The sequence below is a fragment of the Cryptomeria japonica genome, chromosome 11 (assembly GCF_030272615.1).
Source record: "Cryptomeria japonica chromosome 11, Sugi_1.0, whole genome shotgun sequence".
In the NCBI taxonomy this organism is placed as follows: Eukaryota; Viridiplantae; Streptophyta; class Pinopsida; order Cupressales; family Cupressaceae; genus Cryptomeria; species Cryptomeria japonica.
The window spans coordinates 525696001-525716351 of NC_081415.1; the positions used below are offsets into that span (position 1 = coordinate 525696001).

At 35.6% G+C, this 20351-nt stretch overlaps 1 protein-coding gene across 3 annotated transcripts in view; it reads right to left on the reverse strand.

Moving 5' to 3' along the window:
• Positions 1-6509: 6509 nt before the first annotated feature.
• The window catches only part of LOC131047105 (kinetochore protein SPC25 homolog), a 28510-nt gene continuing 14668 nt past the window's right edge, over positions 6510-20351 (reverse strand). For all 3 annotated transcript variants that reach the window (XR_009106093.2, XM_057980941.2, XM_057980940.2), the window contains exon 7: positions 6510-6961. Coding sequence is in view for 2 of the 3 variants with exons in the window: in XM_057980941.2 (XP_057836924.2) it covers positions 6957-6961 (5 nt within the window). In the remaining variant the exon portion in view is untranslated. The remainder of the gene's footprint in view (positions 6962-20351) is intronic.

Sequence of the window (20351 nt, forward strand, 5' to 3'; positions counted from 1 at the left end):
AGATAATTTTGAAATAATTAAGATAAAATTATTAAATAAAAAATATTTATTCAATCAAATCAGCATAATTTTAGGTACATAATACATGTAAACTTAAAGAGAAATTAAGTAAAGATACATATGTGCATGATATCTTTGCATTCTTAATTGTCGATATCTTTGTTTCATATATAAAAAAGTACTTCCTTGATGTCTTCTTTGCCCTTGTCTTCTTATTACCCATGTCCTTCCTTTAAATTATCGCCCTTAAAATGACCTTCAAATGCCTTCTTTCACAAAAAATGCAAATTACTTTGTTATTTCGTGTTTAAAAAAATCAAATAAAACATCTATATTTATATGAAATCGTTAATTAAAAAACAATATGTCGGCCAGTGTCCGTACGAACATTGATAGTTAAAAAAAAAGCCATGTTTGTATGATCGCATCCATTACATGGTTCTTTGTGCCTCACACATTCATACGAACATTGGTTTGAATGAACACCCTTCACTCGAAGGGGTGTTCGTTTGAACCCACTTCCTATGCATCTCTCCCTCAAACTCTTCAGCATTCTGCAAAATTTTGGCCTTCAAACCTCTAGTTGAAGGCTCAAATGCGACAATCTTGACAACCCACAATGTAGGATGCTAGTCCTTGAAGCAAACTTTCTAACAACTATAGTTTTATTACATATTGAGTTTATTATGATCTTGTTTTTTAAATTTTACCAAATATAGGTTTTTCACCAAACATGAACTTCTATGTTCAACGCATTGGGGAAAATAGTAAACTAATTCAAAAAAAACTGAAAAATATCTATCCCCTAGGTATTAATGTCTTCTTTCTAACCCAAAAAAATGAATTTCGATATATATAAAACAAATGTTCCAACATACACCTATGTCTAAATTATAATTAGTCCGACTTTAGAACTTAATAAAATAAAAAATATTTGACATATTACTATGCAACCAACTGCATGCTCTAGGTATTGATGTTAGCAACCAAAATTCGAAAGACTCGAGTTTTAATCATTTATGGAAAAAAAGTTATGCGTTTCAAGATGCACCTCACTCTTAAAAATGTTGTTTGTTGTTAAAAACTACTTTTCAAAGGAGATGGAAAAATGAATAAAAAAATATAATTTGCAGACAAGATGTTACAAATCACTAGTTTACATCATCTTCAAATTCTTAACGGTTTAAAAGTTATCGTTGTCAGAAAGAGAAGGTTTTTCTTCGACATGTTCATCCAAGTGTCAAAGTTGGCCAAAAAGTGTAACCCACTATTGTGGGATCACCCTGCATACACAAGCTAGTCAAATTGTGTATGTGAGATGTATGCATGAGTTAATCACATTGTGAATTTATGATGCATACACTAGTCACATTTTGTAGATGTTTCTATGCATGAGTTAATCATTGTGTATATATGTGATGTAAAAATGCACTAGTCACTATGTGGATTGTGTCAATTTGTACATTGATGTTGGCATGGAAGTAATATTTAACTCTAAAGAATTAATTATTATAATATTATATATGGATTAACTTAGAAATATAGGTTTAATTAGTGATTAAGATTGAAGATCTCATTCCAATTGTTTGGATGAACTATTCTAGTTTAATGTATAAATTATGATACTTCTAATCCTTAGAAAGGGGTAGTAAGCAAGGCCATATTGAATGAACCCTCAAGGAATAGGTTTAAGTTTAGAGATTGGTCATGATATGTGAACTTTTCCTCTATGGTGCAAAATTGTATATTTGTGAACATACAAAGCTACTACCCTTGCCTTGATTGAGGTTATAAAACTAGCTCTTCTAATTGGAAAGAAGTTGCTAGGTCAATTAAGAGTGCATTAAAGGTGTAATGAAATTAGTTATAAAAAGAATGGTACTAACTAAGAGTGGTTATTACAAAATTGAAGTTATCCTCAACTCTAATATTTAAAAGTGCTAGCTAAATGATGCAATACAATACACTACGAAGAGGCATACATTAGCCACCAAATTCAAGCATGCAAACTCAACTTGGAGAAAATAGCAAGAATGTGCTTCCTTGGGTAACTTTGTGTAGCGTCCTAAAATTGCGACACTTGCAATTTCGACCGCATTTGGGTCTTCACGATGGCGATGCAACACGGAACCTGAATGGAGACCCCGAAACTTGTTCATGACATCAAAAATTGCATTTTTCAGCACCCTGGCCTGATCCTCCTTGCACCTTGTTGTCCCTGGAGGTGGGACCATGGCGCCCAGCGCCCTGGTCCTTCAGGTCCCCCAGGACCATGGCGCCCAGCGCCCTGGTCCCTGGCCCTATTTTGGGCCCGGTCTCTTATGGGGCTTCGGGTCTTTTAGTTTGCAAATTGGAAAATAATCTTCCTAGGTCGGCCTAAGGTCGGAAAAATCAGTCTTTTAACCCTAATTGACAAGTATATAAACTACATTTCCTCTCCCATTTTGGTAGATGGAAAAAAAAAAAGGGCAGAAACGATATTCAAGCATTCAAGCATTCAAGCATTCCTTCAAGCAATTGAACATTCTAAGTCTCCATTCAAGGCTAAGTGTTGCATTCAAGACAAGGATTCAACCATTGAAGAGGAGATCACATACAACATACAACATACAACAACAATTACACCTTCGCATGTAAGAATACAAACATTCTTACAACAAGGTACTAGTACTTGTTTTACATTACAATCATTTACATTTACAGCATTCTCGTTTCTTGGTTAATTCCAAAACCGGGGTTTGACCTAAGGGCAAACCCCTAATCCCTAACCCCCCAATCGTCCTCGCTTTTTAGTGTGTAGGTTGCAGGTATGCGGCTGTAATTGAAGATCTGGAATCCTTGTGCAGAGACGAACAGATCCCCCTTTGTTTCGCGGATTTTTCGGAGGACCGTGTGCACGCCGGGCGCCATCGTCCCGTCAACTTTTGCTCAAATTTGCAGGACAGCGCCGTCTCGACATTTTACTGCTAATTCCAGGTCCGCAGCTTCATCCCATATTCCTATCTCTGTTTATAAGTAAATCTTTCTCACTTTTCATGCATTCCTAGCTTAATCCTTCTATCTACATTCTTTACAAAAGAGGGTAGCCTTGCTGTCATAACCCTTGAAACTCATTTAGAATCCAATCTTGCATTGTGTGGGATTGGATCTTGTGGGTTTCAACCCCTCTTTTGAATGTAAAGTCTCCTCTAAGTGAAAACCGTCAACCCTAGTGACCCCCTTTCTCTCTCCTTGGAGTGGTGGGGGGAACACTTAGGGTTTGATCGCGATTTTCTGCTTTACACTTTGGTTGATCAACCTAAATGATTATTGAAAGTATGCTAGTGTAAGTAATGAGTATTTGGAAAAACTGTAGAAACATACCAAACATGAGATGAAAAAAGTGTAGAACTTATGTAATCAACTAGTTGCTAAATGAAGAGAAACTTTAACCAAATATTGTGGTCTAGTGAGTTGTAAATTAAAAATACAAAAATTTATTTCAAGTTTAACAAACGGTAAACAAAATATTGAAGTGGAACCTAAGTAGCCAATGGTTTGTGAAAGTACATGGATTTTCTAAATAAAGATTAACATTGAGAATTTTAACCAAACTATGAATGTTCAAGATATTGCAATCTCACTAGTTGTAAAGATATCTTGAAGAAAAAAAATCTGAAATTTATGGTTAAATTTGATTGTATTTTAATTATTAACTTCAACTTATTTTTTAATATTTGCAATCTAACTACTTGGAAGAAAAATCTGAAATTTATGATAAAATTTGATTGTATTTTAATTATTAACATCAACTTTAATATTTGCAATCTAACTACCTCATATTAAAGGATGTTGGGAGGTAATAATACCTCAGTTAATAAATTTGCTCATGTTTCTCTTTTCACATTTATTGGAGAATACATGACTACCCTCATTATTTTGCAATCTTAATTACTATTATCTCTAGTAATTAATGGGTGTAGGTTATTGTTTAAGTATTTAACAAAAGAGGTTTTCTTTAAGATCACTACTCCGTGTGTTGTGTAGCCCTTATGTTATACATTAACATTATAGTGTTCACAAAGTTTGCACTTTATAAATATATTTCACTAAGATGGATTCTAAAATATTGTCATTAAAATATCATTTATAAATATATTTCACAAGGATGGATTTTAAATTATCGCCATTGCAATACTATTCTTATGGTTATGAGAATTTTTCAACTATCTTTTAGATTAATTGTCACAAAAGTCAAAGGGTTATTCAATAATGTGTATAGTTTTAACCTATGTCAAATTATTGACACCCTATTCTAGATTTTGTGGTAAAGAAAAATATTTAATGCCTACATGGGCCAACCCATGTCTAACTCCCAAGCAGAAAAAGATGAAATAATAATATGCAAAAATAATATCTCATATGTGAGGTGACCCCCTTTAGATAAATAAATTTTTAATTAATGTTTATGTGGTCCCATAGTGAGACGACCTCCTAGCAATTCTTATGGTTATGGGAATTCTTCAACTATCCTTTGGATTAATTGGCACTGATGTCAAAGGGCTATTCAATAACATGTATGGTTTTAACCCATGTCAAATTAATGACCCCCTCTAGATAAATAATTTTTTAATTAATGTTTGTGGTGTCCCAAAGTGTGACGACCTAGCATGAAGCACCCACTTTGGGCAAAGGGAATTAAATTAATAAACATTTTTTTCGACTTGCTAGGCCAGCCTCCTAGGAAAGTCATTACCTTGTGTGAAGGGACATTGTGTGGGGCATATATAAGAGGTCCTTTGGAGGTCATTTCATGAAGTTTTCATTGAATATTATGCTGATTTTTAATGCAGATTTGAGCAGATGATAAGAGCAGATCCTTGAAGATTATTTTCAAAATTGAAAAGTAGATTTATTTCAGATCCTATGAGTGAAATTTGTTGAAGGGTGTGAACAGATCTTAAAGGTTAATTATTGCAGAATTGAAGGTTAATTTTGGAATCATGCAGGGCAATTCGTTGCAGACCTACAAGCCAAATTTGTTGAAGAATAGGAGCAGATTCTGAGATCTCATTCAAAGAGATCAAACACTTACCACATAATACTTTTGAAGTTGGTACCTTGTCTTCAAGAGATTGAAGTCTCTTATTGGATTGGTGACCCATGATAAGGTGATTGGTGTCCCCAGTGCGTCCCTGTGGGTTGGTGCCTTGTCTTCACAAGATTGGAGTCTCTTACTAGATTGGTGTCCGATGACAAGGTGATTGGTGTCCCCTATGGGTTGGTACCTATGAAGCTTGTAAGATATATAAAAGCAATATTTTGCCATGGCTTTCTCCCACAAGGGTTTCATCATAAAATTATGTGTGCATTTTATATTCTCCATTACTAGATCTTTCTTGTGTGGATACTTTTGATCATTGCTTTGTGATTGTTATAGTTTAAATAAGTGAAAATTGCCACATACTGATTCACCCTACCTCAAAATAAGTATGTTTTCTTCATTGTCCTCTTCTAATGTTCAAACTTTCTTTTATACCCAATAAGAGGACTCCATAGAGCATTGGTATGAAGATTTTTTATTTATCTAAAACACTAAGATAATCACCACATAAAACGATCTTTCTTGTCAACAAAAGAGCAATTAATTTTGTGCTAATACTTGAAAGTACAATCAGAAAATATAATACACACTAATTGTCCAAGCATGTGCTCGAGAATATTTGAAGAAAAAACACTTTTTACATGACAAGGTGGAAACGAGTTCTTATTTGGTTCCAATGGAGATTGTCTTGAAACTTAATTTCAAGTGAACTAATCATATAACTAGAAAATAAGATCTACGTAGAAAGTAGCCACAAAATAACCACAAGATTGGTTTGAGATGAGTTTGTCACTAAAGATGTAATGCAGAGTTTCCTGAACGCTACACATGATTTTAACTAAAAATTACATTTGCACCTCAAACATTATAAATGTAAGATGTAAGAGATGATGCTGTCCAATAATCTCTTTTGCACCTCAAATATTGCATTTGTAGGTAGAAGATATCAGACACGTATATTCATTTCGTTTGATGCCTCCTGCATTGAAGGATTAAGAAAATACAGAAACATAGTTTTTACACTGATAGATGGCAACCTTAAAAAACACAATGTTAGAACAATGCTAGTAAGATGCAATGCTTAAGAGATGGGAAAACTATTATTGGGAGACCTCATATTTAACACATACAATGTTGAGAATAACAGCTTGATCATGCCTGTCATAAAACAAAGGCTTATATGGCAAACACAAAATAACATGTAATCTTGTAATAAACCACGTATGCCTTAAGTTATTACATCCTTTCAAATTCAAAGTTTTTAAAAGGATTAAAAAACCAGGACCATTACATTTAATAATTTTTTACACTACTCATTTACTTAGACCCCAAAGGTTAACACATTCAGATAAATACAGTTTTTAATTTGATACAGATTTATGTGATGTAAGTGATCCTATAGATACCTAATCAAGAGGGGCAAATCTTAAAGAAATGAAAAGATGTAATTTTATTCCGAGAATGCAAAAAAGTAATAGCAAGGCTAAGACAAAATTGAAATACACATTCAGTCCTTTCACTATAACATATTTTTGGACATGAATGTTTCTTTTGAGGACTTGCTTATTTGCAAAGGCTTTTGTAAAATACTGCATTTTACATAACGTTGGCTTCTAACATGTGTCACTGCCATGTTCTGCTAGGTTTTCTCATTTTGTACCATATTTCAATTTAGTTATTATGCACAACCCTTAATGGAAACACTGTACCAAAGGCATCTATCTCCCACCTCAGAGATATTAAGAAATTACCAACCTTGTCCATTGACAAAGCTATTTGCCACCATTTCCACGTAAGAATGAGCATACAGGCTGCACCCTTTTTCATTTTGATGAGGGATTAATAAGACTTGCCCCCTAACAAAAACCAGTGTTCAACCTGCACTCAATCAAGACAAGTTGAGATTCAAGGAAAGAATATTTTCAGAAAAATATTTTACTTATCAAACTCACAAGTTTAAGGATATAGAAGAAGTTAGTGTGCCATAACAGTTCAGTAAAGTATTGAAACAAAACTCTGTGAAAGGGCCACTCTAGATAAATAAGTACAGAAAGGTCTAGAGAATGAAACTGTTGTACCTAGTCAAACACAACCTACACAATGAAGTAACTGCAAGTCTATAGCATAGTAAATACAAGACACCCAGAACAACATACAGGGCAGCCAAATCAAAGATAAACCACCAACTACATCTTCCTGCGTGGAGGGAATTATAGTTATTCCCTCTTAGCAATAAAAAATAAAAGAACTACATAAATACTGAAAATAAAACAAATCTAGGAGTACAATAATGAATTGCAAGGAAATGTACACCAACAACCCAGAAATGATTCATAATTGTTGATGCGAAAGGGGTGTTTTACTTAGCTAATTCATCACCTAGGTCTCAGGAGTTGGATCATGACAATACTATGTAAGCTAAGTGGTCAATGAGACTTGTTGGTTCAAAGGGCCTGCTGGTTTTGTGATCTTCAAACTGGGAACGTTTCTGAATCTACTCCTATTCTAACCAGATTTTAAATATACAGCAGAAGATAGGTTAGGGATGCAAGAAAATGAATGACTAATATCAAACTTTCATTAATTAAGTGTACCAAATCTACAGAGAAATTGAAACAATTAACCATTACAATTTAATTCAATTTGCAATCCAATTCAAAATGCTAATGATGAAAGATTCTATGGGAAATTTCCAGATTTTTTTCATATCCCTGCCCAAGATTAGGGCTTATTATAAGAGCAGAATATGCAGCAAATGAAACTAGCAAATAAAACCCTAGGTGAGTAATATATACAAGGACCATCCTAAATAAATAATAAATTCTAGGCATAACTAATTAGTAAGGCCTGACTTAGAGCATCAAGCCATGAAAATTATTTAAATTCATTAAATTAAATAAAGCGGGCCAACCTGATTAGAAGGGTTGTGTCTTTGATGAAAGGGCATCATTGAAGGATATAAAAGGAAGGTCATTGTAATTCGTTTGGGCATCAATGCATGGCAACACAAATCCTATTTAGGAGCAGATTCGTAGAAGAAAAGCAGACCAGATGAACTAAAAGCAGAAATAGCAGATCGAACGGCAGAGACCCTCTCATGCCCCGACCTGACTTCACAATTTCATAAATCAAACACAATCACCTATCCCGTGAACTCAGGCTTGTTAGACAATACACAGCATCAGTCTAAAGGGTCAGACTCTAATAGTCAAGCTGGGAGGAGATTTTGTTTAGACAAGATCTGAGTGTAAATTATAGTAGATTTCTGAAGGAGATTTATGCGTAGATTTGATGATCATTATAGCAGACTTATAAGCAGATATATAGCAAACTTGTGAGCAGAATTTAAGGATTATGTAAGTAACCAAACCAGAATTAGATCTGCATCAGTAAATGCAATCATATCTACAGCAAGGCGATCTGTTATAATCTATTAGATTACTGTGGTATGAAGAAGTAATATTGCTTATGATGCAATCAGAAATATGCTTGAATCTAAATATTCATACACTTATCGATCATGAGGAAGGGAATGAAGGAGGGGAAACGGTAAAAGACCTAGTGACTCGGTGTGATGCCTCATAAAGATAGTTGAGGGCTATTGGTTAAGGACCACGAGGCCACCTCATGATGATGGTATTGAGTGCCCTCGTGACCTTATGACGAAATCTTTGGGAGATGTATGGAGACTCAAATGAAACTCCATTCCCAGAGGATCCTGTTGCAAATTGTCTTGTTCCATATCAATGAGTTTTGACCAATTGATGATAAAAGAGCAACTGTGCTTGCTCAATGGGAACATTTTAGTTGTCTTGATGACAAAGGGACTTCTACAAATTCTCCTTCTCCTCCTACAGAAACTTCTATTGAGGCTTTAGTTTCTACGGCTCCTAATCCAAATTAGAGGGTTCATTATCTTCATCTATGAGTCAACATCTTGAGGTTGAGGACTCTAGTAATCCAGCATTGGTAGAATCATTTGATGTACACCCTATGGCATCTGGTGTGGACAACTTTGGGAATGATAAGTGTAGTCATATGGCATGCACTAAAGATCTCATCTCCTTAATCTATTGTTGCATTTGATGAGATTTGTGTTCCTACATCCATGTCTTCTCGTGATTCAGTGAAGCAAGACATTCATAATTTTCCAAGCGTGACTACTTGGGATGATCACTTGATAGATATTGCAGGTTTGTTTAGAGATACCTATCTTGCAAACTTGGAGGACACTATTGAGGATATCAATCTCCTCTTTGATGTTGCTTCACATCAAGTTGCATCACCTTTTTCATCATCTTGATCCTCTTGTTCCTTCTCTTCCTCATCATTTGTCACAGTTTGGCATTGGTGTTGAGACCTTTGATCAGCATTTGGAGGACTATCTTTGTCTTTGGATTATGTTCTACATCCATTTCCAAGAGATTTTGGATTGTCATCTTCGTCAATGTGGCCTAAAACGCCTGATTGGATTGTGACAGCTTTTGGCATCAACATAAACATAAAGACACTTGAGTAGAGTTCAGAGACATCACACTTCATCTTTCTTCCCTCATCTTCCTTTCAGGAATGGGAAGACATCCTGCATACTATCTTGCTTTGTTTCTTCCTAAGGGGAGGAATGTTGTTCAGTGAGATTGGATCATCTTCAACATTCAATGTCAAGCATCAACCATCATTGCAAGAGACTCTACTTTGAGGAGAGGTTGCATGGTCTCTCTTCTTCTACTCTCTTATGGGGGGACTTTTTCCTTGCATGGAGTTTTATCCTTTCATTTTTCATTGGGAGCATTTTATTTTCATCTCTCTTTTGGGGAGGAGGTTTATTCCACTGAGTTTTCTCCTTTTCTCCGTTTGTGACAGAAGACATTGCATTTGTACATGGGTACCTGTTGTGACCTTTTCACACATCACACCATTGCAAACGGGGACCCCCTCTCCTACTCTCCGCGTCTTGTTAGTTTAGGGTTTTGGTAGCTTGGCTGGCAATTTTGAGTTTCCAATGCTAGTTTTGTCTAAGTGTAGACCTTTTTAGCGTAGACATGTTTTAGACATTCAAGTCGGTGATATTTTGGTGCCCAAGTGTTTTAAAGTCCTTTAGAGGTTGTTTTCTCGCTCCTAGGAGGTTATTCAAGTTAGGTTTGCACTTTATCTCAATGAAATTCCTTTTGTCTCGCTCAAATTTTGGTAAATTTGCCTAAGTCCCGATGAGTTTTATTGAAAATTTGAAATGTCTAGATGATTTTGAGTGGTTAATTTATTAAATTCCTGATGAAAAACCATTATTTAAGGGTCTAAACGTCAAAATTCCTGATGGGAAGTGCTTTTCCCCCCACATTTCCGATGACCCATGATTTTCCCCACTCTAAATCCTAATGGGATATGAATTTCTACTGGACTTCTGATGGACCTCATTTTCCCCCCATTCACATTCCTGATGGAGGGCGATTTTCCACTAGGGAAGATAAAATTTGACTAAGTGTTGGGAAATCTTCTTAATGACCTACTTTTTTCCCTTAGGAGTGTAGATGACTTTTATGTAGATGAAATTCATGTTCCTAATGATGATCAAGGCTATTCATGATCAAATTTTAAGGATTTTTGTGCGGATAATGATTCCTGATGAAGGGCGAATTTCCACCAATGCAAGTATTGATGAAATTTTGTCTGGATGACTATCTAGATAGGGGTCGATTTTCCCCAAGGTGATTTTTGAGACTTAAGTGATGAAAATAAGTTGGAATTTTGATTCCAGATGCACGGCGATTTTCCCCTGGAGGCATTTTTGTGCAAACGTGATGATTTTCATTAGGATTTTTATCCCAAAGAGGGGCGATTTTCCCCCATAAGCATATTTTGGCATATTCTAATAAATTTTATTTTGATTTTTTAATCCAAATATGGGGCGATTTTCTCCTAGGGGTCAAAAGTTGATTAAATCTTAAAAATTTATAATAAATCAGCCCCAAATTTAATTGTTTTTGCAATTGTTAACGATTATTTAAAAATCAAAACAATTAATTAATGATTTGCAATGATCATTTAATGATTAGATACTTCTAGAAGCAAATCAATTTTCCCCAAGCAAGTATAAAAAGCAAAGTTTTATCCTGCATTGCTTGTGTGGTGAAAACTCAAGGAGAAAACAAGTTTAAAGAAGGTGTCCAGCAATAAAATATTATTATCTTTGCTGATGGTGATTGCTAAGTGGCAGATTGAAGGCAAGTAATTGGTTTCAGTTGTGGACACCATTTCAAGAGCTGGAATTGCAAGTTGAAGGGCGATTTTGTCTAGTTCATGCTTGGCGCCCCATTGAAGAAGGAGACTACAATAATTTAAGTGGCTGATTCAGCCACCATTGTTGGCAATTTGAGGACTTTTTAAGTTTGGTGCCACGCCTCTACTTGGGTGATTTTGATTTGGGAGGCTATTCCTCTCATGTTTGGGCGACTTTGTTGATACATTTGCATTTTCCAAGGCTGCCATTGTTTCTAGACTTAGATGGGCACCATTGCTGAAGTTGATCAGACCTCCATTGCTGGCTGGAAACACATATTTCACCTACCAGCAATTTCATACTAAGGCGATTTTGGCTAAGGACTGTTTTGGGGAGTTTTTTGAACATTTTCAGGGGTCGCCATAGATGTTGCAGGTCTGAAACACCATTGTTGCAAGCTGTCCTCAGACTTAAGTCCATTTCCAGCCACCTTCTAAATTGGGCGATTTCATTAGGACATTTTTATGCCATTTTATGGTCATTTTTTGGGTTTATCATCATTGTTTGAGGTGCTGGTAAGTCTGAAACTTTAATTTTCAGACTTGTCTTCAGACTAATTTTCTTTTACCAGCCCTCCATTCATGCCCAAATTTGATTATTTTAACTTGGGAAGATTATTTTCATCATGCATTTGCATTCCACATGTCTGCAACATTATTTAAGTGACTGATTTTAGGTGTTGCAGGTTGTCTTCAGACTTATTGGCAGCCATTACTGAGCTTTGAAAGGCATCTTCAAACAATTTTTGAGTGAAAATCAAACTTTTCACACCTTTCTTAGCACATTTCCAGATTTGGTATACTCCTATGACCTAGATTTTCAATGAATTTTCTAAGTATACTAATGTCTTCAGACTTAGTTAAGTCTGAAATTGATGATTTTTAAAGGTTTTATGAGGGTTTTGACCCTACCCTTATCATACTCACATTCTATTTTCAGAATACGTTAGAAATGTGGAAAAAAATTCCTGATTTTCATTCCTACAAAGTGTAAAAACAATTAGAAATCAGAACTTATCTAATTCTGAAAATAGCTATCAGGATGAATTTTCCAAAGTTATTGACTTCCAGCTTCATGAAAGTACCATGTCAAAATCCGGGATTGGAGTTCAGAAGGAGCAATTGAAGATTGTCCAAGAGGGATTCAATGATACAGTTCAGGTGATCAATGCGAGGGTGGATAGGGAGATTGAGGAAAAAAAAAAGTATAAAGAAGGGAATATCAAACTTAGAGAGTATATTGCAAGGATAAGGCATGAGAATCCTGTCTTTGTTTCCCCTATTGCAGTTGATCGTGAACTTCATATTGATTACAAGGCAATGAGGGCTAAACTCTTGGAATTGGGAAAATGGATTGAAAATGTGAAGAGACAAGCGGATGACTTCCTTACTCAGTTTGTCCAAGCATTTGATAGGACAACAGCGCTTATATTCAAGATACAGTATTTGGAGGGAGTTTGGGATGAATTCCAACCTATTCAGGAGAAGACTATTCCCCACCTTAGATTTTTGAAGAGGATTCCTATGTCCACATTGATCAGGGAATTTGTTGTGCATGATGGAGACAGATATGATTTCAATGGCTGGTATTGTTCATTGGCCATGAAGAAATCCAATTATGAACACACACGCAAGGATTGTGCAAAGATGGAAGGATCAATTCAAGAGATACAGTCAAAGATCCTTACATCTATTGAAGAGTTATTGGGAGTAGATGTCAGTGATGTCAACGGTCTACACTTAGCAGAATTAAGAGATAAAATGAAGTTCATGTACTTCAATCAATTGAATTCTTTGAAGAAGAATCAAATGGATGATTTGGTTTCCTTGTTGATCCATGTCCATAATTCGCTGAAGCTTATGCCAGATTGGGAGAACACTTTAGATGCTTGTTCCGATGCATTGGATGTGATTGATGTGCAGCAAGATGTTTTGCCTAGCATTTCCATGGAGTTAGATTTTGTATTGGCTAAATTCTTGGAATATGCTGTGAGAGAAAGAGATGCAAGCTGGAATAATCTTCTAAAAGATTCCCTACTTGATGATTAGGCATTATTTTATTGGGCCATGTGTTGGTGGCTCCATTTTTTATGTAAACCCTAATTAGGGCAACTTTAGGGCATTGTTGGCATGATCTTGGCCCTTGATTTTAAATGAATCTTGGTCATTCATTCTTTTGAGACTCTATATAAACCCCATTGCCTCTCATTTGTAAGAGAGATTTTTGAGAATTGTCAGTTATATGCTACAGATTTGAATATAAATCATTGTTCGACATGATGGTGATTTTTGTTTAAGTGTTGTGTGCATTTGAGGTTCTCATTGCCTCCAAATTAGATTAGAATTTGCTTTGAAGTATTGTTAGATTGAATGAAATAATTTGTTGAATGCATTTGTGTGGAATCCATTTAGTCCATACCACTAGCCTCTTATTGATTGTAAGTGTGCCTTGCGTGGTCAACTGGAATTTTATGTGCACTTAACTTCAATTGTTATACATTCATTGTTATGCATTAACTTGAATGGTATCAATGTTTGATGGTAATGATTTGAACATCTTGGAGATATACCTTAGATGATTGCACTAAGCTTGTGTCGAATTGTTCAACTTGATGATGGGACCTTGCCTAGTAGGATTCCAATGAATCATTCACCCCTTTTCTTGCATTCTAGGCTTTAGAATAGAATTCCTAAACCCTATTCTTTTTGCCCCTTTTTTTTTAAATCTTTGTTGGATTAGGACAGAGAGCTTCATTGCAAAATCCTAAGTCGTCAACATTCCTATTCCAAATCTGATTCATGAGAAGTCTCCATATTGAAAAATTACGTAAGTCCCCAAGTGAAAACAGCAATTCACATCAACCATTGAGTTACCCACATGTCAAGAACTGACCGTAGAAACCTTGGAATCATCATATGACCTTCTAGTGATCTTAGCATACAAGGTGATTTTATTCAAGAGAGGGTAAAAAATACTTTGGTATTTTATTTTGTGTTCGTATGTGCGTAAAATACACATGAGCAGTACCTAACATGGCCTAGTAGTTGAGACCCATCATCATCTTTGCATCATTTGCATTTGTGTACATAATCCCTAAGTTGCATTAAAAGGGAGGTGTTGATGTAAAAGGGGTGTCCTACCTAGCTAATTCATCACCTAGGTCCTATTTACACTTGTTACTTAAGTGTACTTAGGGTACACATAAATGAGTTATCACTTTATGTCCCAAGTCATAAGATTAAGACGTGTCATAATTTTGTGCAATCCTATGTTCACCTTGGCCCATATAACTAAGGAGTTCCCTTTGTATTCTCAATTTATTCAATCTATCTATCATTGCATCCTTTGATAAAATAGAATAATTCTCTTATAGCTGATATCTCTTATGCTTTCATAGAAGTTCTTAGATCTTGGGTGGCTACAATCCTCAACCAAATCTTGCATAGTATAGAGCATTATATACCAACTCTTACAATAATACCCAGCACTTGTACACCTCTAGTGACTATTGTACAGTCAAGTGCTCCCAAAACAAGCTTGAAACCAAGCTCTACCTTGAAGCGAATAACGGCATATACAAACCCAATTGGCTGTAAAAGCCATTTCAAATAAAAGTACAAGTCATATAAGGCATTGGCATTATTTTAGAACTATATATAATTTGGAGCCTGCAACAAGAAAGATGAAGAAAATATAGAATGGAGATGTTACTTAGATGGAACATGCTATTAATGTGCTCAAAAACTACTTCTAACAATAAAAGGAAGATCAATGAGAAGGTGCCAAGGGAGGTCCTCTTTTAAACACATGGAAAATGCTAGTAGAATCAGATTCTTCAATATTGACAGCAAGCATTGGCTATGTTCAAGTCAACTTTGAGAAAGCATGTAAAAATAGTCCAAGACAAGCACAGAGTTGAATCGAACTAATGATAGAGTTTCTCCAATTATCATATGGATGTCTTAGGGTTTCTTCTTGATTTTAAATCCATATTTACAACCACGAGCTTTGTTTGTTCACTTTGCTGATAGTAGCCTTTTCAGTAAAAATTCATATCTGTAATTTATACTAGGAAATCTACTATCACCAAGCAAATTTGATGACTACTATAAATATGAACTTAAATTCATAGAAAAACTCCAAGACATCCATATGACAATTGGAAGGACTTGTAACTTACATGATAACTCCAAGACATCAAATTCTTGTGTATCCTTAAGATTGTGGACTTTCGTAACAATAGAGAGTAAATCATTACCTAAATTCCCTACATTGGATTGACCTATATACCTTGAAATAGATGCTATGCTCCTACACACTAGCCAACTATGGCATGGATCTGGAGACTCTTGACATTTACCATGCCAACCACCTCACCCTGTTGTTGATATGTAATACCATCAAGACAAGGGAAGAAATTAACAAGTCAACACACGTCACAAAGAGGATTGAGAAAATTATTAATAAATAATGCCTGCATATTGCATCCCTAGTTACACTAATGATGAAGATAATGAAGCCTTCCAAGTACAAGGCATCATATACTCAAACTAGCAATGGCAATTGGATAATGTTTCATAATAGACATAAATGCAGGCATGTTCAGATGTACTATATTAAATTTTCATGGACATCAGAAATTGCATGGCCACTGCAATCTCCAAACGGATTGGAAAACATTATAATACTAACAACCGTTAAAATAACAATGGCTAAGAGAAATTACAAACTGTTGTCTCGTGTTCCATTTCGAGCTCACAGGAAAGCATAGCTTGAAACAATTCTACAGAACTCAAGGCCTTCAATGATTGGAACTTTGTCCCTCCAGCTCCCCATTATCAACTAACTATATGTAAAAGCTGATGAGTTGAATAATCAACTCTATCGTAAGCTTGCTTTAACAATGACAACTGGGTGAGTAGTATCCTAGGCAAGAATTTAGTTGGAGTCCACAGTATCTGATATAAGGTGAAGTACAATGAAACTGGCTACAAATAATTGAGCTGCCAATAAGCTTAAACCACAGTTTGGAAAACAAATAAACATCTTCTAAAAAAGAGATTATCCTAAGAAACCCAAGATCAGAACTCTCTCCTTAGGCATGGCAGGTTTCTAAAAGAAAGACTGGCGCACTTTCTTCAAACCTGAAATCCCTCTACTGTAGTGATTATGGAAGACTTCAATGCAGCCTTGGTTGAAGAATTAAAAACTCACAATGTCAGCATACAGAAGAGGCTTAAAATGACACAAGTCCAAATGAAGTTTTATACAGTTTCAGATCTCTGGCACAACTCTAATCACGGTTAATATTTTAAATGCCCAATCTAGCTTTTATGTCAAGCTCTCAGTTATTAGGCAGTACACAGTCCATCATACTAACTTTTGTAGCTACCCAAAAAGGGAACTCGTCTGATTTTACAACTACTATGTCATGCCCCCACCTTAATAACGTCTTCCTTGAGATAAGTTCAGATGTAAAAAATTGTCTTATTAAGACTTCACGATTTTCTGTGATCTCAGATCAAAGGAATTAATATATTAGGTGGTAATTATCTTCATAAAGTAGGGACGTAGGCAACAACTCTAAAATTAATACATAAATCGAAGTATCTACAACGACCCATATATGATAATAATATATAACGAATAGATGAAGTGTTATATAAAGCTTTAATAATACACATTAATAAGCATTAATGGGGTGAGATTACAACAGCAGTTCATTAATTAAAAGACAAAAGGCAATTTATTAAGAGTCACGACTTTTGCAAGGGTAATAATTCTCAGCATGCATGTAAAGAGATGATTAGGAGTGTCCCATAGAAATGAATTCAGATCACAATCCAATACATGTAAAGATTACCATACAAAATGCTTCTCAGCATCAAGAGATGATGCAACATAATGAAAAGAAAGAGGCTACTCAAGGTGCAGTCCTTTTGACGCATGGAAACCAAGAAACCTTCTAAACAACACTCGAAAAACAGTTGCACGAAGCAGGAACCAATGGGATGGTCAAATCAAATAAGAAAACTATAGACAGCACCATGCTGACCTCTAATATTCTCAAGGCTCTCAATTCTTGCAAAAGGTCTGGGCCTAAAAGAGGCAATAAAATAGCTTTCCAGCAAACCCATCGTATGATGAGGATTGCAAGGCAGCAAAGAAAATGGCTAAAATATGGGGTAATAACAGGGAATATGTAAAGTTGGTCAAATTGAAAAAAGAATTATATATGCAAACCAAAAGAAAGGAGTTAATATCACTTGGGAGGCACAATCCAAGAGGATTTTGGAGAGAATTGCAACAACAAAACATCAATAAAGAGAATAATATCACGGATCTTGAATGGTTAAGAGTATGCAAAGCATCTATATGAGAGAGGATAAGATAAAGACAGCCCTCCAATAATTAATTCAAGAACTAAATTTTTCTCTCCAAAAAACATTAAAGAAGGAATAAAGAAGTTGGCAATAGGTAAAGCTCAAGACATAGATGGTTTACAAGCAGAACACTTAAAATGGGGCTTGGAGGCCCTCACGCCTCATATTAAAAGAATATTCAATGAAGTCATTCGGTATGGGTTTCTGGCAAATTGGACAACTAGTGTTGTCATCCCTCTGCTCAAAAGTGGTGACATCAACAACCCTTCAAACTACTACACTATAATGATCAATCCTCTTTTTGGTAAACTTTTTGGAAGCATGATAGAAAAACAGATCAGTGTTTGGGTTGGAAAGGAGGGAAAGAGGGCGAAAGGGTAAGCGGGCTTCAGACCAAAGCATTCTACTATTGATCATTGCATGACACTTAGACACTTGATTGAGAAAGTTTGGGATAAACAGAGAGAGGAGGTATTTTGCTGCTTTGTTGACTTCAAGAAAGCTTTTTACATGGTACCTAGGAGCAAACTGTGGAGTAGGATGGAAGAATTGGAAATTCCAAAACAGTATAGAGCTGCTATTCATAGGCTGTATGAACAAGTCTGGGCCAAAATTCGAACCAAACAGGGATTTTCAAAATGTTTTGGAAGTGATATCGAGGTCAAGCAGGGATGCCCATTATCCCCTACTTTATTTGGGATATACTTTGACAAACTAGAGGAGTGGATCAATAAGTTTGGTGGTGGAGGGATTTACTTGACTAGTTATGTTATAAAGCTGCTTTTGTGTGCTGATGATCTTATTCTAATGGCAAAAACAACACAAGATTTAAAGAAACACTTCAAGTGGGGATACAAGTGAACACTAGCAAAACTAAGATCATGATTTTTACTTTGAGAGAAAGAAGGTTCATAGGGAATTTGTTTTTTAAGGTAGCCCCTTACAGGTGGTCAATGAATATAAGTACCTTGGACTTGATTTCCACAACAAACTCAGTTGGGAAACATGTAGAGCAAAAAGGATACAGGAGGAATGGAAAGCTTTATACTCATTGCAAAATAGATGCAGAAGCGCTGAGCTATGGGATTGGAAGACAAAGAAAACTCTTTTTGGGCTTTTAGTAGTTCTAGTGGTACTATACGGATGTGAAATTTGGGGTAGCAACACCTCAATAAGAAAGTGGAGACAGATAGAGAGATTACAAAAACATTTAATCACAAGTAGCCTCAAGATTAAATCTACCGTTCCATATGAGATTGTCCTAGCAGAGGCCGGGGCTTTCCCCATTAAAATGTTAGCTACATTTCAGTTGTTAAGCTATCTAAGAAGATTAGATAACATGGAGTCTCATCGCTGGCCAAAAATGGCAGCTAGTGAAAAATTACATAGAAGGAAGAGCATGTGGATGAAACAAAACAGCAAATGGATGAACAAGTGGAGTATTAGCATAAGTGAATGTCCAAATAACAATGGGAAATAAAAAAGCATGTGCAAGGAAAATTCAAAGAAAACATGTAGAAAGGACCACTTGGGAGGAAAAAAGAATACTATATCAAACATTTTAACCCTACATATGACCATACACAAAAGACCTACTATGGAATGGAAATAAAATGGAAAGCAAAAATGCTAATCGCTCAGATAAGAATAAGTTTGCACCAACTTAGATGTGAGACCGGAAGATGGATGATACCTAAAGAGAGGTGGGTAGACAGAAGGTGTAGATATTGCACTCAAGAAGCGGTTGAGACAAAATGGCATTACATCATGGAATGTTCAGCCTAAAAGGATATCTGGATCAATTATATGGAGACATTAAAAGTGAACAGCTTGGGTAATTTGTTCGAAGAAGAGAAGATAATAAGAATTCCAGATTTTTTGGTCAAGATACATAGTAGAAGATCCAAGATGTAGAAAGAAAAGGAAATATAGGTGTCATGTTTTGGGTGTAAAGGTTTTTCTTTGTTGGCTATCTGTGGTTCCCATAGGCTGCTTGGCCTCGTGGACGTGATTAAAAACAATCATTCATTCAATCGTGGAAAGGAAACAACCCTCCAACATCGATTGGGAGATATATATAGTTATACAGTATACCAATCATTCCAAGAAGGAACAATCAAGAAGGGCAATCATCAAAGGATTCAAATTGATATTTTAGAAGACATTTGTCATGTCCTCACCATGACGTCCTGTTGTGACCATTTCACACATCGCCCCATCGCAAATGGGGACCCCCTCTTTTGCTTTCTTTTCTTTTTTTTTCTCGCTCGTTTTCGCTTTCGTTTTTAGGGTTTTGTTAGTTAGTTAGTCGTCTGGATTTAGGGCCAAGCCTTAGGGTTTTAAATTTTGCCTTTTCAAGCCAAAATCCAGTCATTTTTGAGAGCTTTTTGAGCTTCTTTCCTAGAATGCAAAATTTTGAATGCAATGAATTCGCCAAAATGGTCTAATTTTCAATTGGAATGTTCATGCAGAGCTTAAACTTGTCTAAATGATGACCGTCAATGTGAATTTTTGTCTGATTGAATATTTTGACCAAATTTTGACTTTTTTGAAGTTTGATCCTGGGCATTGGAATTGATTTGTTTTCGCCTCGTGAAGTGTTAAAATG